The sequence below is a fragment of the Megalops cyprinoides genome, chromosome 17, assembly GCF_013368585.1.
Source record: "Megalops cyprinoides isolate fMegCyp1 chromosome 17, fMegCyp1.pri, whole genome shotgun sequence".
NCBI lineage: Eukaryota > Metazoa > Chordata > Actinopteri > Elopiformes > Megalopidae > Megalops > Megalops cyprinoides.
The window spans coordinates 8,356,080-8,374,377 of NC_050599.1; the positions used below are offsets into that span (position 1 = coordinate 8,356,080).

The 18,298-nt window shown below is 43.3% G+C and overlaps 2 protein-coding genes across 2 annotated transcripts in view; both read right to left on the minus strand.

Annotated features, from left to right (window-relative positions):
• The window catches only part of ppp2r5a (protein phosphatase 2, regulatory subunit B', alpha isoform), a 63,156-nt gene extending 58,070 nt beyond the window's left edge, over positions 1-5,086 (minus strand). The window contains exon 1 of the mRNA XM_036549574.1: positions 4,075-5,086. Coding sequence (XP_036405467.1) covers positions 4,075-4,222 — 148 coding nt within the window. The 5' untranslated portion in view covers positions 4,223-5,086. The remainder of the gene's footprint in view (positions 1-4,074) is intronic.
• Positions 5,087-8,780: 3,694 nt separating this feature from the next.
• Positions 8,781-18,192, minus strand: dtl (denticleless E3 ubiquitin protein ligase homolog (Drosophila)). The gene is made up of 15 exons (XM_036550232.1): positions 18,141-18,192; positions 17,324-17,449; positions 16,656-16,748; positions 16,310-16,371; positions 16,071-16,191; positions 14,965-15,030; positions 14,619-14,734; positions 14,266-14,339; positions 13,966-14,069; positions 13,728-13,832; positions 11,396-11,508; positions 10,934-11,023; positions 10,284-10,422; positions 9,127-9,809; positions 8,781-8,843 (listed from the first exon to the last, which is right to left on the minus strand). The coding sequence occupies exons 1-15, from the start codon at positions 18,190-18,192 to the stop codon at positions 8,781-8,783; spliced, it is 2,007 nt and encodes a 668-aa protein (XP_036406125.1).
• Between the last annotated feature and the right edge of the window lie 106 nt (positions 18,193-18,298).

The following is an 18,298-nucleotide window of genomic DNA, read 5'->3' on the forward strand; positions in this document are numbered from 1 at the left end:
TCATTTCTTTTTGTGCTGGGTCACATTTTTTTGTGACTGGCTTTTTAGAAAGCAGTGCAATGAATGACCTACCCATGTTTTTGGGTTTTGGGACTATACCACCAGTCCCTTGGGGCAGAAATGATTCACTGTGGATTAAACGGTAATGACTCTGGGCTCCTCTGGTTGAATCCTGATAGGGTTTGGTGCTGCTTATCGTGCAGTCTCCTCACTTTCAGCACGAGTTGGTCAGGCCCTGTATTCATGTGGGATAACAAGTTGGCACGTGCGCCCATCAGATAACAGCAGTGTACCTGACCTTCCACAGTGCCGTGCTGACAAAGGAGGTCATCATCTTACTACAACTCTCTCTGCTTTCGCTTGCCTGAAAAAAGGGTCGGTAAATCTAGGTAATATACGCTCAAGATGTAAAACATTGCCTGCCTGTTTCTGAGTTTTAAATGAGAGCCACTTTGATTTTTTTCAACATTTGCTCGGTTTACTGGTAGTGACAGAAATAGCCACCGTCACTCATTTTGCAGAGACAACTATTTTTAATTGAAACCAACACAATTGTCTTACATGCAATAATTTAGCCTGTTTGTGCCACAACCATGGAAACAAAGTGTGTGTTTTCTATGACTATTAAAATGGAAGAGTTTGATTTCATATTTTGATGTTTCAGGACATTCACATTCTCCCTAAATCCCAGCTGTAAACAGCACCATCTTTATCAAAACTAACAGAACACGTCAGCACCAACCAGTAAATAAAACTGCTTCAAAAAAGGAGGCAAGGCATGGAGGTCATTACATCACATCAGGAAACCAGGAGGTAAAAGATGATAGCTAGATTCTTCTAAGGTGTTAGACGGATCATAATGCATGCAAGGATATCTACACTTACAAACCTCTCCACAGAAATAGAATACATAAGGAAAAAAAAAAGGTTGAATTGCATCGTCTGCACTCATTTTGGCAAAATGTCAGCAGGATTAGATCTGGATTACTGTGCATCTAAAACATCTGTAACTTCGATAAGAGTTTGACCTTGAAAAACCTGACTTTACTGACACACAGCGTGTTTCTATTAACACAAAATTTGTTTTATTTCCCATAAAGAGCTTTAAGTACTGTTGTAAACAAAAATTGTTCTATGATGTCTAATCAACATACAGGCCAACGCACAGTGGCAACTCTCAACACTAGAAAAATTACATAACATTGTTGTCATTTGGCAGACGCTCTTATCCAGAGCAACTTCCAGTTTTACCCATTTATAACAGCTGTATATTTAGTGAGGCAATTCTGGGTTAACTACCTCTCCCAAGGGTACAACAACAGTGGCCCTGTGGGGAATCAAACCACAGACCTTTTTTTGAGCCCTGCTCCTTACCACTATGCCTCACTGCTGCACATTAGAAACATCATCATTTTTACCACTGCTATCCTTATAAATGAGTTTCAGTTCTGTTGAATAACTCAGAAAAGCAAGTTACATTACATTACTGTCATCTGGCTGATGCTCTTATCCAGAGCGACTTAAAGACTACAATTTCACAGATAACCCATTCACACAGCTGGATATTTACTGAGGAAATTCTGGGTTGAGTACCTTGCCCAAGGGTACAATGGCAGTGCCCCAGCGGGAAATCGAACCGGCAACCTTTCAGTTACAAGCCCTGTGTCTTACCACCATGTTACACTGCCGTCCGTGTGGAAAAATAACACACAACCCATGTTGTAGCTATGTATGTCTTGCCTCTGGAGATACCAAATGAGGTTCAAGAGCCCACATGTAGGCCATTACTCCAGAATTCAAGCAAAGACCGGTGAAGTAAATAGTGCAGTAAACCATAGCTCACAAAACAAACACAAACACATGAACACACTAGCAGTGGAGGTATTGTCTTACGTGGAGAATTCGGAATTCTGCTGCGGTGCAAGTATGAATCCTTCATTAAGAAACAAAAAAAACGGATCCCTCAGGAAAACACATTAAACACATCTCAGCACACATGCCGTTGCTGACAGCAGTCTTGTGACCAAAACATCTACCTTGTATGCAGCTAGTGGCTATACTCAGGCATTTACCTCTGTTTCTTTCTTCTCATATGGAAATCAGTTCTCTCACTCTTATATATTGCTCTTATTTCACTGCAAGCTCTTGAACATCTTGCACTTTCCAAAACAGGTTCAGTGGTGTTTTCTGCATGCTTGAAAACTCAACTGCAATAGGCATTTTCTGAAACTGCGTGCATTCTTTAACTTACATGACCCCACACAGGATGTTGCCCAGTGGACTTTCAATGGTCAGTTACAAATTGCTTCAAACTTTTCAAATAATTGGAATGTTATCCTTTTAAACAAGGTTCTGAGAATGTTTGAGTCAGTTTTGACAAAGGGGGCTAACAGGGCCAGTTTGGAATTTAATGACATTGATTTACTTTCCTTTACACTTATTTTGTTTATGATTATCTTTGTATTTATCCATTTCATAAAATCAGTTGAATACAATCATTTTGAGGATGGAATATCAACTCAAGTCAACAGCACTGATAAAATGAAGCAAGGTAGCATAATTCATCTGTCATGTAATAAAACAAGTGTTACTGGTGCAAAACATTCTGCAGAAAGAGGATGACCCTGAACCATTTTTAGAAAGCTACTGTGTTTCCCTTAAATCACAACATCAGCAATTCAGATGCAGTGACCACCACACTCGAGTCATCTCAGGTCACTCTTCACCTCTACCAGCTCCCGCAGTTTAGGCGTTGTAATAAGAATGAGGCACTATGTCCCTGGCCCCTACTCTGACAATATGTGAAAATATGCAACTATGCCTATCTTTAAAAATACTATTTTATTTAACTGTATGACGGACTGAGTGTTGATTGTAGGTGGAAAACGAATATGATTTTGTTGCCTTCTAAACACCAACACTGTCATTTTCTCAAGCACACAAATCATAACCAGGAGTCTATCTCCATATCCATACGACTTATCAAAACGAATCGGCAAGGCCATAACACAGACCAGGAAATTCCATCTCAGTGTCACCATTCGATTTAGCAGATCAAAATAGCTACCTGCATGCTGGCCAGTTCCCTTTATGTAATTTTGCCGACATGACATGCCAGCATTGACAACTCAGTATCTTCCGTCTGAATGCTCTCACCCTCCGATATTTTCCGATCATTAATTTAGCGCAATGTGAAATTCGCACCTCAGCCCTCTATTACGTAAAAGAGTGCGCGTGCTTCAAAAGCAGTTGCGAGGAAAATGCTTTAGGGTGTTCCAGTAGCGAGCATAACGAAAAGCCTCAGAGGTGGTTAAAAAAAGGGTACATCTGTCTGCATGTGTGCAAAACTGTTCAACAACAGTTACCCCTATCGCAATATGGCACACGGCTATATATTCACACCATTACTTTGTCATACACCATTGCTTTCATATTTGGGCTCGGATCGTTCGTCAAACCAGCTGAAAGATGCGGGGGTCACAGCGGACGCAAGATCAGTTTTGATAACCCATCTAGTTAGGCACACTACTTGCGCTTAACACAAAACATTTAGGATGACTGAAAGTTCTCTTCAATTTAAAAAATCATTTTAATTATTATGTCTCCCACAGAAGCGATCGAACGACTCTAACCCCCCAAAAAAACATTCAGCCAAGTCCAAAGCGAAGCCGATGGAGACATATCGGGATTCATATTTTTATTTGTCAAACAAGTTGTCTTAGATGCAAGTGTCAAAAAATGATTGCATGCCCAATTCCGTGCCACTCGATGCCTTGTAGAATATGGATTTCGTGCCGTTTTGCACTTGCTCCCTGAGTGTGCTAGTATTTACCCACAACTTCAAGACTGTATGTTACTCTTTAAACGACACATACCTAATCAGGTCGCTGCACAGATAGACCATTTCAGTAATGTTTAAATGTCACTGCAATGCAACCATCGATTTGGTCAACTCCATAAGTGTCCTTTCGTCTCTGGTCGTGTGTTTGCAAGCTACCAACGATGTAACTGGCCACGCCACCGCTATTACAACACGGGAACGAAGCCTATTTCGGACGCCTTTTATCTCCTTACCTTTGAGCTGCGGCAGCGGCGAAAGCTCGACGGTGGAGCTCTGGCTTCGAAACTGAGACGATCCTTGCGACCTTTTCTGTTTCTGGGCCTTTCTCATAGATTTTCGCGTGAACCCGTCCACTTTCTCCGATGCAGAGATAGCCGACATTTTGATGCAATTACTGGAAAAACGTTTTCAGTCGGCTAACACATCCACTCGCTTCAGGCTTAGGGTGACACTTCGTTAGCTAGCTAGCTAGCTATATTTTTCGGCACATCAAAAAAGTCGACTATAAGTTCAAATGTGACAGCAAAACTATTCGGAGATCTTACTCGCCACAATTACTGTGCAATCCACGATTGTCAATTTCAACCAACAGTCTGGGTCATACGATTTACCTCCTCAAAGCTCACTTAAGTGTTCGGAATCTTAGCAAACTAGCAAACCTAGTGACTGCTTTTTGCTGCTGGCCTTTATTTTCGAAAGTAATAAAATCCAGACTGTGAAAAGGGCAAACTGGATCATTAGCCAGCACCAACAACGTGCCCTGCTGGGAAATCTACAGGTTGCCAAAGTTAACTTAAGTTAGCTGGCTAACTACCTAGTCTACACTTTCGAAAAAAAAGACAAAATGACGAAATATTCCAATCAGGGGGAAATCCGTAAATTAGGAAAAAAAATGGTTTAAAAAGAATCACATTTTATATCGGGCTCTGATGTTGAAAACCATGGTGTCTTCTAAAATGCATGCAGAACCTCATTTCGCGTCTCTTCCTCCTGAGCACTGTATTTTTGGCAAGATGTAGCACAGACCAGCCTCTGGAAATCTCAAACTATCTGAACAACCACAATACCAACGGAAACATTTTCAAACACATCCGCTCACTCAAAAAAACGCAAGGGAAGTCAAAGTCTTCTAAATATGCGTCTTTTTGGACAATGCTTCCAGCTGAAGTTCAACTTTTTTCTTTCAATAATTTAATTAGCTAAAAAAAAATCCATACAGTCTACGACATACCGTCGTAGGCTCCCCCAGCGGAATAACAACAGCGACCAGGCTGTTTATGCCGACTCGCCGTTCTTTGTTATTTGATGCAGAGATGATAGGCAGGTGCATTGTCCAACCAGAACCTAAAGAGTCTCGGCGATCAGCCCACAACTGTTTTAGCCAATGGAATTCAACTGAGATTAGGCTCTCCCCCGACGAATATTGTGACGGATTGTTTATAGAGTGACATATATCAAGCCAATGAAAAGCGAGAACGCGAACAACTGATAGACGTAAAGGACGCGGTCATATAAATAGACCCATATGCAAAAGAAAAAATTATGTATGGAGTGTAGCACCAGCAAGTGTTAGTTGTATGAATCTATAGTTCGACCAACTATAGCTTTCTGGAGTCTGATTTCGTTGGCATTTAAACATTAAATATGTTTCACTATGTAAAGCTACCGTGTAGCGCAGTACTGTATCAGTCTTCATTGAATGGAACTTTCTTTTGTACATCTGGCCACTTATAGTAGCCCTTTAAGAAGGTAGCTACCTGGGGAATGAGCAGCAACATTGCGACAGAAATGAGAAACTGATGCTATTACTCTGATGCAGAGCATTAGTTCCATTACCATGTGCGGGATCTCTTGTTCCAATGCATTTTAATTCCACCGATTTAATAAATTAAAGTAGATGATGGGCCAGAATAGATCCAAAAACTGAGCAGATGGGACACAAGCTATTCTGATAGAATGATGCTTCAATTGCTTAACGGTAAAGCAGGCATTTCCAATCACTTTAAACCCAAGCTGGTCCCTGGATTGACCTATCCAGGGCAACAGTCTTATGCGTTTGTAGATTTCGCCTGTCAAATAAAATCTTAGACGTACGAGTTGAGACCAATAGTGCCTACAATTCACATGTCCCTTCAGCAAAACGAGAGAAAAAAACTGTGGCACTGGAAGTCATGACAGTCATGATAAAAGCGATGAAGTGTCAGTTAGGAAGCCAGCGGCAAGGACAACCAATGCGCAACACTGTGCACGAGGAGGGAAGAACGCATCCGGTTCCAGTGTGTCAGAGGCTGGTTATCCTTTCCTGGAGGCTTGTTCAGGCATCTTTATCAGGCCATATGTATACGTCCAGCCACCTCCAACCGGACAGGCTCCGATGGTATGAACCATGCTGAAGTAGGCTACAGTAATGTAGTCAACAGTAAAAGAAACTGAATGACTGTGACAACAAAATGCGGACATTTGTGCGGAGCAAGTCGAAGCAATACAGTTTAGCTATTAAAAGTTTGTTTAGAGATATGGTGTGTTGTGAAGCGCAATTTAAACACCACGTGACTCGGCGAAGAGAAGCTTGCCACTAGTGCTCTACGCGTGTCTGTTGAGGTTGCGGTCTTTCATGCTGTTTTTTTTTTAGCTCTTCTCGTTTGTCTAATGAGTTTGTTCATGGCTGTGTGAGATATGTGGTTTCCTTTTTTTGCTTAAATTTCGCATGCTGGGCTGCAGTATTCATCGTCGTTTGCGTGCGAAGAAAAAACCTGCGAAAATTGAATTGGTGAGCAATGACTTAATTCGACTGAATACATGCAACCTTCCTGATCTTTGTCATATTTCATGTCGATTACGTGGTTTGAGTCTGTAATCCAGAATGGTTTTTTTTTGTGATGAACATCAAAGCAAAGAACGAAATTCACTGCACTTATATGGTTGCAATACCCACTATTCGCTATGGACAGACCCATTTTAGTGCGACTATTATTTACCGCAAGTGCTTTATGCTGTAACACCTTAAGCTTTCTACTTAGAAAAGCAATACCCCTTAAAGAACTGTCGCACCATCTGTTTTCTCCAAAACACCTCCCAGAGATTAATGAAGTGTCATCATTATGTCAACCAAATAGGGGAATACCCTCCTTTGTGCACAGGGACTTGGCCGCAGGTGGGATCCGTAATGTTGCGGTTAAATTATAAAAAGCAAAAAAAAAAAAGGCAACAGTGACACGTTCAATGCGAAACCCCGATCTGCGCAATGTTATTTGATTTCTTCGGATATTTGAGGTTTTGCTTGTTTTTGCACCAACCCTTTTGTTTACTATGACCATTTTACAGGCCTGACTCTGTACGGCTTTATGAACACTTGTTTTATGGTCATGCATCCGGCAAAAAAGGAGGTTATTGGTTATATTCTGCCAGGAAACTGTGTGTTTGTTTGGGGGGGGGGGGGGGTGTCATACTAAGCACAAGCAGTGTCGGAGGACAAAGCGACGGGCGATGGAGAGCTCAGGATGTACATGTCAACATAAGGCAGGACACGAGTAAACTGCCCGCATTAGGAAAAAAAACAGCATGCCTAATTCTACAATCATACTGGCACAACATAACAACGGGGAAAGAACAACTACTGCAGTCACGGAGCACCACGCTTGAAAGTGACGCGGTTAATGATAAGCAGGGAGACAGAGGGGAGAGCAAAGCGTTCCATTTGGCTGGAAAAATATCCACTAGTAAGCCGTGTACGTAATGACTATGACTGTACGTAAATAAAAAAAACCTTGCTGAAAATCGTGGCCTAAGTTTGGCACCAAACTTTTTCATTGTAAACAAATGAAAAGTCTGTGGAAAGTCAGCTGTAGAAGAGACGTGAAAACAAAGCGCAGGAAAATAGAGACAGGTTTTTTTTCTCCTCTGAACTTGAGCACCCAGGTAAACCATTATGCTTGATAAATGACAAATGTAGTTAACACAAACATTCTCAGTTAAAAAAATTAATATACAAAAATCTCCAACAGTCAGCAGTTAAAATGTACATATACACATATAGAAAGTAGAAAAAAAAAAAAAACTTATGCACAAGTCATTTTGGCACATTCAGGAATTGCATCTGAACTATTGGAAAGGGATACACTATGGCATGTTATGTACAATTTGTAACCTCTCTACACAAACATCCATTTAAAGTATACAGCGGCAGCCAGAAAGAACAGACATGTCACCCAGTCATCAGATCCTCATTGGGGTTCCTCATTATTTTCTCATTAGAGGACAAGGGGGGGCAGAGCTCTCGGATGCAAGCAGCATTTTCAGTCCATTTCATTGAAAATGACTGTGGAAAAGCTTTCCATTATTTTTGGCTCAAGATAAGTGTGGGGGGTGTTACTCAAAGGGGTATTGGGTGACCCCCCACATACACAAAGCTTGTGTAGCTTGTTGATACCTTTGAGATCATTTTAAATATTTTATTCTAGATGTAATGTTTTTTCCTGTTATAGCTTCATCTGCATAGACAAGTCAGCCAAAGCTGCTGTTTTCACCCTGCCTTGCTTTTAATAAAGTGAAGAGAAAGAAATATGACATTAATTCCTAGATTAAAAATATATATATCTGGCGTAAAATATATGTACATATGTATACTAATATACAAAATACAAACATTTAATAAATGCGCCACAAACTGAAGGCCAAACTGGCCTGCTAAATTATAACCAGAGGAGTTAGGTCAATAATTTGGCAACATTTTGGGGACTAATTTTGCATACTCCTCCAAGTGTGTCAAGGTCCATTGATAGGGATGTTTGCAAGTTGATGAAAATAAAACATTAAGAAAGGTGGAGCTCTCTGCTGCACAGACCTAATCAGAGTCCTTTCTGATGGAGTCACATGGGTGCAATCTAGTCCCACCCATGTCAGCAAACCAAACCCCACCCACATTGGTCATGGTTGCCCACTACGGTGCCATTCTCTGGAAGTAGGAGGAGATCTTCTTCATGGATTGTGGGGAGCGCATTGCCTGAAATCAGGAAAACAAACATGAAAAAAGGAGAATCTCTTCTCAGGGATGTTTTGCTCAGAGGAACCTGAAATATCCATTTTTTTGTAAAACGAATACCTTGCTTCAGCTTTCTTTTTTTTTTTTTTTAAATAAAGTAAAACACCACATAGAAATCTTTCAGTTAAGAGCTTTGAAGATTCTGTAGATATGGTATGTTCATTACTCCTAAGATAAATGTATATTAAAATATAAGAGCATAAAGGAACCCATCACATTTTTTGTAATATTATGATTCATGTACCGGTGAAGATGTTGTTCTGCTGTCTGGTCTCTTGGTGGCGCTGGGGCTCCTAGAGGGACTTCCCCGCCCCTGCTTCAGTCTCTGGCCCAAGGCCGACAGCCAGTCGGCATGCCCAGGGGAGCTGTTCTCCTTGTCTGCCCGTTTGGAAGAGGTCCTCTGCTCCGTCTGAACTCCCTGCGCCCCACCGGGCTCCGTGTCCTTCCTGTCATCATCCGTGGTGGGACAGCACACACCCCCCAGGCCCCGCCTCCTTTTGGCCGTGGGATACAGCTCGGTAACGCAGTCACATTTCTCCGCGCATCCCTGAGCGCCGCCCTCACCGGGTTCCAGCCGCCGCTTGACACGCCTCTCTGAGGGAGTGGGCTGGGACAGCGCAGGGCTCTGTGGGCAGGGGCTGAGGGCCTTCCTGGCAGGGGGCGTGGCCTGTGCGCTAGAGGTCGACAGGCCGGGAGAACCAGGTGTGCGTGCAAGCCAGCGCCTGATTGAGGAGGGGGGCGTTTGCAGAGGGCTGGCTGTCAAATGAGACTTGCTCCCCTGAGGAGGGGGGGTGGATAAGGTGCTGGAAGCTAAGGGGAGGTCAGCACCACTGGGGGCACAAGTAGCAGCCTGGGGGGAGGCCAGAGGCCCCAGACTCTCTGTCCTGGGACTCTTGGCTGGGGTGCGCTCAGAGGCACCTGTAGGCCCTATTCAAGGACAGGAGAAAAGACAGGTTTTCAATCAACAAATCAAATTCTAAGTGATACGGTGCACTTCACAAAGGGATTGTCAGAGATCATTTCATTTAAGCAATTCAAGTAATGGTGAAAATAAGACAAAGGAATACCAATGCAGCTTTAGGAGCTAAGAGAGGAGAAAATACCCAGTTACAGTAATAACATCAATGACTTTTTGAGGCATTTAACATTTACAGTACTAGACATCTCACCAATTGCAGGCTTGATATCCAAATGTGAACTTGCCATTGTATCACAGACCAAACCTATATTGCTCCAGTAAATATACAGCTGTGTAACATTGACAGTATGTAAAAGGTAAGCCTACTCCATTCACCTTCAAAAGAGTGTATGTTTAGCCAAAAAAAAAAAGGAATGCTACATAAATTGAGCCGCTCCAGAGTGATAGGTCAGGGAGAGGACTGCTGGGCAGCATGCACTCACCAGAGCTCCTCCCTTCCAAGGGAGGCTTCGGACATGCCCAGCCCACCAGATTGGCCTCTCCTATCAAGGACTTCATTCCATCGCCCCCCCGGTGCAGACGCCAGATCCGGACGGTGTTGTCGTCCGAGCATGAAGCGATCTGCCACAGAAATCCCAAAGGTTACACAGGACACGACACGTACACACACCCCCACGCATGTATCCAAACTTAATACTTCCAAGGATTCACTTTACAGCACATAAAAAGAATGTTACACAAGTTTGAATCCGTTGAGCTAGATTGGCAGACTGCGTCAGATTCTGAGCAGAATCAAGGCAAAGGCATCTGCCTCAGGGAAAATAGCAGTATGTCAGTTACTTCACTAAAGTGTCTAACAGTTGTGTTGTCTTTTTAGAGCTCATGTGGACTTAACTTCCATGATGAAACTTTATCATGAACAATTTGTCAAAAACATTTGTTTGAATAAGCCTTGTTGTCATCATCTGTCAACTGGAAAACAAAGGCAGCGGATCTGGACGCAAATTCTGAAAATTTAGTGAAATACAATAGAAATCTCCATGCCTGTAGTCGGCACATGGCTATGTGACTGACACCTTGTCTCTCTCGCTCTCTCTCACATACACATACACACACACACAACCTCAGTCACCTTGGTGAAATCTGTGGGGCACCATGCCAATGAGGTCACTTCCTGGCTGTGGCCCTGTAGCATCATGGGAGCACATTTTGGGTCGGAAATCTGAAAATAGCCCAAAGGAAAAGGAAAGGTTAACATAATACAAGACCACAGTAGGTATACAATCCATAAATTGGCATGTAGAGTATTTTCTGTTCTTGTGGGAAGTGGATCTTTGCTTTTGAGAAACTTAAGGATAGCTGCTTTTCAGAGGCTAAAGAACAGAGACTACATCATCAGTGGGTCTCTGTACATTTTAACCATAGACGTCTGGGGAACTGGTCGGTCAGTGATTCAGGGACACAACCACTTCTATGGCTGCCTAATCACAGTCAAAACAAACCAGCAGAGGGCAGCAGAAATGCACTGTGTGGAAGAGGATGCACTAACAAGAGTGCCCTGCGAAGCAGGCACTTCCAGAGGAAACGGCCTCACCTTCCAGATATACGCTTGATGGTCACTTGAGCCGCTGGCCAGGAACTGATCATCCGGGCTCACACTGGACTTTACATAAAACGAAGAGTTCTGGTGACCGTTGAAGACTGCCACTGTGGGACAACAATAAGAGATGATCGTTTCTTAAAATATTTTTTTTTTTTTAAGAAAAAGGAACACAAGTCAACAAGTTATGCTACGAAGTTCACAATGGTAATATTCCCTAATCAAAAGAAAAATAATTTTGAGCTTGGACATGAGGTTCTCTTTCATTTTATTTTTATCTATTAACACTGCGGGGGGCATTCTGAAGACTGCATAGAAATAAAATGCCAATGCATCTTCATACGAGCACTTGAGGTTAAGCTCACACTATGGTTACACTAGATCAGCTCAGCAATTTTAATAAAAATTTAATAAAACGCGCCGCTGCAAATAATGGCCCAATCAACAGGAGAACAGAAGACGTGCTAATCCAAAGGACATACAAGTCATGCCTTATCTGTGATACAGGGCCAGAGGACTCAGAAAGAAGACAAAGGGACATGGAGCAATCGTGACGTCCGTCCGTGTGTCAGTACGGCCTCATCAGGCTGCTTCCTACAGGCGGTGCGTGCATGAGCAAACAGTGCAGGGACCAGCTCGTAAGGCAATTAACTGTGACGAGGAAGAGTTCTTGGCGTGCATATGACAGTCTAGCCTCGCTGTCAAACGCCACCGCTCGCAAAGGCGCCCAAATGCGACTCGGCAGCAGAGAGTTCCTTCAGGCAAGTAACCGAGATGAGAGCGAAGGACAGAGCCCACGCCAACACACTGAACGTTTGTGCCTTAATTCACCACACATAACGGTATGGGAAAGAAAAAAATCACTCCCTGACACAGACTCTGATGCAATGGAACACAAACACCTTTACAAAATTCGGATTCCAAAAAAAAAAAAAAAAAAAGGTTGGCATGAAATGTCTTTTCCAAGGCCAACGGGGATTTGAATGTCTACTTTTCAAATGTTGCCAGGTCTGCCATCAATGGATGCCAGACCGAGCCGCCTCTCCTTCCCTGCAAATTAGGCTGCTCCTTCAGCGGCCGGTGCGTGACATCGGACGTGACAGCGCCACGTTATGGAGAGAGCGGGGGAGATTGATTGTCTACACCACGTGGGTGAAGCGTGCACAGTGTGCCACAAAATCCATCAGGATGGGTTGCAAAACACGACATTTGATCAAGCTGCGGACAATAAAACCCACTTTTCATCACCACACTTAATTGTGCTGTTGTATGTCTACATGTAATGTATTCTGAGATATAGTCTTGCCATATGCACTCGGTGTTAGACATGTATAGTCATACAAAATGCAATCTCACTGAAACCCAAGAAAAATTAAATCTTACTAGCACAATAACAGCAGAAGACAATGCGGCTATGGAAATGTTGAAAGACTGATGTGGCTTTCAACTTTGCGTAAACATTTTGAGGGCTTTTGTCCCAAGCTATAAACAGTGCCTGTTTCCCCAGCAACTGCTCCCACAAAAAGAACTTGCACAGCACAACATGGCCAATGCGCCACCTAGTGGTGTAAAGGCACTCAAGCAGGTTGTGCAAAATTCAGGTATTTCTGGGATTGTTGTAGAAAGGTAAGGGGAAATTGCTTGTAGTCTCTCCCTCACTCAAATGCCTGCCATAGTCTCCATTTATATTTTACTTTTTGTTTATGCTAACGCAAGTATAAATAATCTTAATTATTAATGTTATTAATGATGTTACCTCAAGAAAGCCAACTTAGGTCAAACACATGAATGAGTTAATTGCCAAAGTTTTACCAATAATTAAAACGTCCCTAAATTCATTACACGTTTCTTTGCTTTTATAGAGTGTGTATCAATGGCGGAACATTTCAGTTATTTAAGAGTAGGCACTCAACCAAAGCACAAACATGAAAGGCAGAGGTTTACTTTAACTTCTCTCTGTATGGTACAAAAGGATAAATAGGAGCGACACAAACTAGATTTACAGCCAGCACGAGAGCAGAAAGCAGAGGGAGAACAGCACAGTGACATTTATAAGCTGGTGCATGATGTTACTTTGGTTTGGCGAAAGAAGAAAGCGACTTAAAGGGTGGAACGAATTTGCGTCCCATTAAAAATGTCATCTGCGACCTTAATGCCAACGTGTCTTCCAAAACTGTAGGCGACTTTGAGTTTCAAAGAAACTGAAATCGCACTCGGCGACTGTCTCCTTTAATGTCGGCTAAGTAACTTGGAAAATATCTACTGCGGACTCATGCACAGGGACTCTGGTTTGGAAGCGTGATAAGGCATTTAGAACACGTTTTACCTGGAGTTGTCTTCAGCCCCGTAACATTGAACATGTAGATGTTGTCATCAGTGCAGTTGGAAAAAAGATTGGAGCCAGTAGAATCTAACACAAGTCCAGAGTAACCTGCCACACGGAACAAAGACACACATTAGGGGGAAAAAAAACTCCTTATCAGCTCTAGCACTTAAAACAGACAAATTCAAAGAGATGAAACCTCCAGGCAATGCCCCGGAGAGAGGCGAGTTTAGGCACGCACCCAGTCTGCGTGTGCTGGACCCTGGGTAGGGGAACACCTGCAGGGCCACAGGGTCGCGGTGGTAGGCAGTGTAGTTTTTCCGAAGGTCCCACATCTTGATGGTCCTGTAAAAGGATCATAACTTCAAGGTTAACTTTTTTTCCTGGCACGACAGTACAGTGTTCAGATCTGGAATGTACACTTTAAGAATTTGAGATATGGTGTGAAGAAAGTCATTTAAAAATCAAAAATTTGAGAAATGCTTGTGAAGTCAGCCTTAGCACTGCAGAATGGAGGGAGGGATCAGCGCCCAGCACTCACCCATCAACGGCTCCTGAGGAGATGAGGGTGTGCTCGTCACGGAACAGAACCACAGTGACGCTCTGCTGAGAGTCCTGGTGGAAGAGGAGAAAGGGGACATTATATTATATCATTGTCATTTAGCAGATTCTCTTATCCAGAGCAACTTTTTTACGCTATCCATGTATACAATTGATTATTTACTGAGGCAACTGTGGGTTAAGTACCTTGCCCAAGGGTACAACGACAGTGTCCCAGTGGGAAATTGACGTAACAGCCTTTTTTATGAGCCCTGCTCCTTAGCCGCTATGCTACGCCGCCCCAATACACTGCCGCTGGGACAACGTCGACAGACGGACAGAGGCTTCACTCACCACTGAAGGGGCCATTCCTTTGGGCTGCGGACGCTTCCTCTTCACTTTGGAGGGCGTCTGTCTGTCCGCCTTGTTGTGGGCACCACTGATCTGTTTCACTTGCCTGTAAAACCCATCTGGGGGACAGACAGCAAGGGGAGTTAGTGAGACAGGGACTTCACGGAGGTCAGATGGAAGCTAGTGACACAGGGACTTTATCGAGGCCCCCACCACTTAAACACCATTCTGCCCTATAAGCATACCGCCAAGAATTTTACCTTCTACGTAATACTGTACACCCCCCATACTCTCCCTTTAAGTCTCAGATACCCAACAAACAAAAGAGGAGAAAGACTGAGAGGATTACCTTTCTTGGCGCATCTCGTATCCCAAACCATGATGTTCCCATCACGACCCCCAGTGCAGAAGACAGCTGAGGAGGTGAACAAGATTTCAGAGGGAAATTATTCCTTTTGATCACCCGTGCCTCAGAAAGAAGGCAGCCATGTATACGAGCAACTAGTCTTTGATTCAGTGCCAGTATTCTGTCTTATGATGGAAGAGGGCCCTGCCACGGCTGTTTATGAAGAGATTCCTCATTTGTACAGGACAGACAGGCGAGGGCAGCCAAGGATCCTGCACAAACCAGAGCACATCAAACTGACTGCACACAGCCACGAGTGATGCTATCGTGCCCTTCTTGTGTCTTAGGAGAGGAGCTGTAGTGATCTGCACAGCAGATTCAAAGATATTTGCAGGCAAAGCCCCAGGCTAGTGTGTCTACACTATGTAACTTCTGTGAAAGATGTATTTATTTCCTCTTTTCCAGGCAAAGATTATCTCAGAACCAAATTAGTACCTTTAACCCTCCCACAACATGGCATTAGTTTAGATTCTCTGTGCTAGACTATAGTAATGGTGAGTACTGTACTGTAAGTACAGCAAGTACTATTCCAGTAAGAAAACACTGAAAGTATTTCCACATACTAGCAAAGAGAGTGGGGTTATCACACTTAAAGTGCATTGAAACGAGTCCATGCAAGTTCAAGAGAGCGAGAGGACATCATCACACAAATTTTCCAAAGGACTGAATCGTTCACACTTGCAAATACTTGCTGCTCTTTTAGACGTGTCAGAGTCACCATCTTTTCTTCCACCGTGAAGCCGAACACAGCAGACAGGAGTCATATATCTGGCATGCATCACAATGTGTTTTGGATTCTGATGTATGGTAGTGTGTGTACTTGGCTTCGTTTAAATTCTAGCCTGTTTAGTGAAGTTAGCACAAGTTAACTTGTGGTAGGGCTTGCACAGTGTTATGCTCACTCTCACAGGTCTGACAATGTTGCTCATTCAGCTGGAACGGATACATTTCTGTTGTTTGTGGTGGAAGTCGCTCCGCATAAGAGCATCGGCTAAATGAATGTAACACAACATGTTAAAGGGTCTGTGCAGGGGAGCAACGGGGGATACCTTTCTCCCGTTTGGTGAAAGCGACAGACTTGAGGCTGCACTGGTGTCCCTTAAAAGTGCCCAAGAGCTCCCCTGCCTTCACGTCCCACAGCTTGGCCATCTGGTCCCCCGAGGCGGTCACCTTTAGACCACACAGACAGCTCTTACAGTGGCTGAACTTAGTTGAACAAGGACCTCATGCAGTCAGTTTAATTAACATCAGCTCACACCAGAGGCCTGTGATTAAAAGGCCCACTCACCATGCTGGCCTCCCCTGGCACCCAGGCCACATCAAAGACAGCGTTCTCATGGGCCATCCATTCTATTGAAAATGTCAAAAAAGAAACAGAGGGTTCCATTTTCTACTTTTAGCCTGACAAAACCAATCCCATTCATTCTTTCACAAATCAATATTTAAATTATCATTACCAGACAACTTATTATTATAAATCTCAAATACTCTATTGTTATTTTGCCAAACGCGCATCTATGAGCACAAAAATGTGCATGAAAAGGCAGTAAGCACCTCTGCAAGCTGTTCTTTTAGCATGGATAATCAAATAAAGCTATTACAGACAGCAAGGGCGTCTGCAGTGCGAAAAATACCTTTAAGCACGGGGTTCCTCTTCGACTCCGTGTTGTACAGCCTCACAATCCCCTCCTCATTGGCTACAGACAAAATATCCTGCAGATCTGGGGCTAGCAGACAAAAACAAATAATCATCATTACCATTCTTGCCCAAGAAACATCTGGGGTGTAAAGAGGAGGTACATGTCACAAGGAACGGGGTCATGGCTAGTCTTAGCGTCATAGACTAAGAACAGCTGAGAGAAGCGTATACGAGTTGAGGTTGGAACTGAATACCGCTGAGCATTGTTGTAATTATTTCAACAGTGGCTTGTCAGCGCCACTCAAACAAGCAACTCCCTTACATAATGGTTACGGATACGGTCCGGTGTAACTTGAGCCATCTTAATGAGTCCAAAAGTTTTCCTATGTAATGGCTTCTCAAACGTGGTCTGAGAGAGTACCTGCGTAAAATGCTGTCTATTCAAACCAAAATGCAATTACTTTAGTGCAATGTCACCATTATTAGCGAGCTGGATTAAGGGACGCCTGGGACGAAAACAAAGACCCCATTCAGGAACCCCTGCGCTAGATCTTATCGTCACCGACCCTCAAAGTACAAACCGTCATGCAAAAAGTTTTTCGCTCTTTTATTGCCACAGTAGCTAGATAGTTGGAAAGAGAGGGATTTAAGGATGTTAACTACCTGTGGAGAAAGAACATCCAAAAGGTGGTACTGCGATCCCCAAGTTTCCATAGGAGATATGTTCGTCGTGTCGAGCACACTGGTATCCGTCCAACAAGGACGCCAGTGGGTGCTTCGGCCAGCGGTCTTGTGGGAAGGAGAGAGAGTTAGCATTACTGCGGAAACAAAAGGAGATCACCCACCCAGATACGCCCGTCGTCCAAATTCCAGTCCGCTGAAACTCTGAATTGCCTATCCGGATTTCTACATCAATCACACAACTTTGCTACCGATCATCAAGAGTATACCAGATTGTTATCAATGACTCTGATCTTTTTGACAGATCTATAAGCAAGCATTACAGCAGCCATCTGGCTATCAGTTAATTTAAAAGCAAGGCCCTGGCTGAGCTAGCTGGCATACCTAGACAGCAATCACAGGGCAACTTTAAAACAGACCTTTTTAATACATAACAATTCAGGGGAAATCGATGATCGGATTCTGATCGTATAGATAAATGCAGCTACTTAGATAGCCACCAATCAAGCTAGTTTTACAACGTATAGCGATAGCAAGCTAGTTAATAGCCCTCCACCCCTCTAAAGAAAATTTAGTTAGCCAGCGAAATCCATCGCTTCCTGACCCAGCCTAGATAGATCTAGTAATTTGCTGAAACACGAACTCATAGAATAAATCTACCTACCCATATCTACCTGACAATAATTTCAGTAGTAGTACTGCTTCTTGCTCAAACTCCATCTACAATTCCCTTCAGCTTTGAGAAAGACGCTCAGTTAGACTAGTTAGCTAACCATCTCTCCCACAAAACAATACTTACCATTCCGCCTTCTCTTAGTGATTTCTCGATCAACAATAGAGCGGAAAAGCATTCTAAAAAGTCTACCCTAGCGAGACGATTAATGTACTTTTCAAAAAATAAACGATTGCGGCGATCTTCAGCACTGCCCCTCTGTAGGAAAATGACTGTGTCTTTCC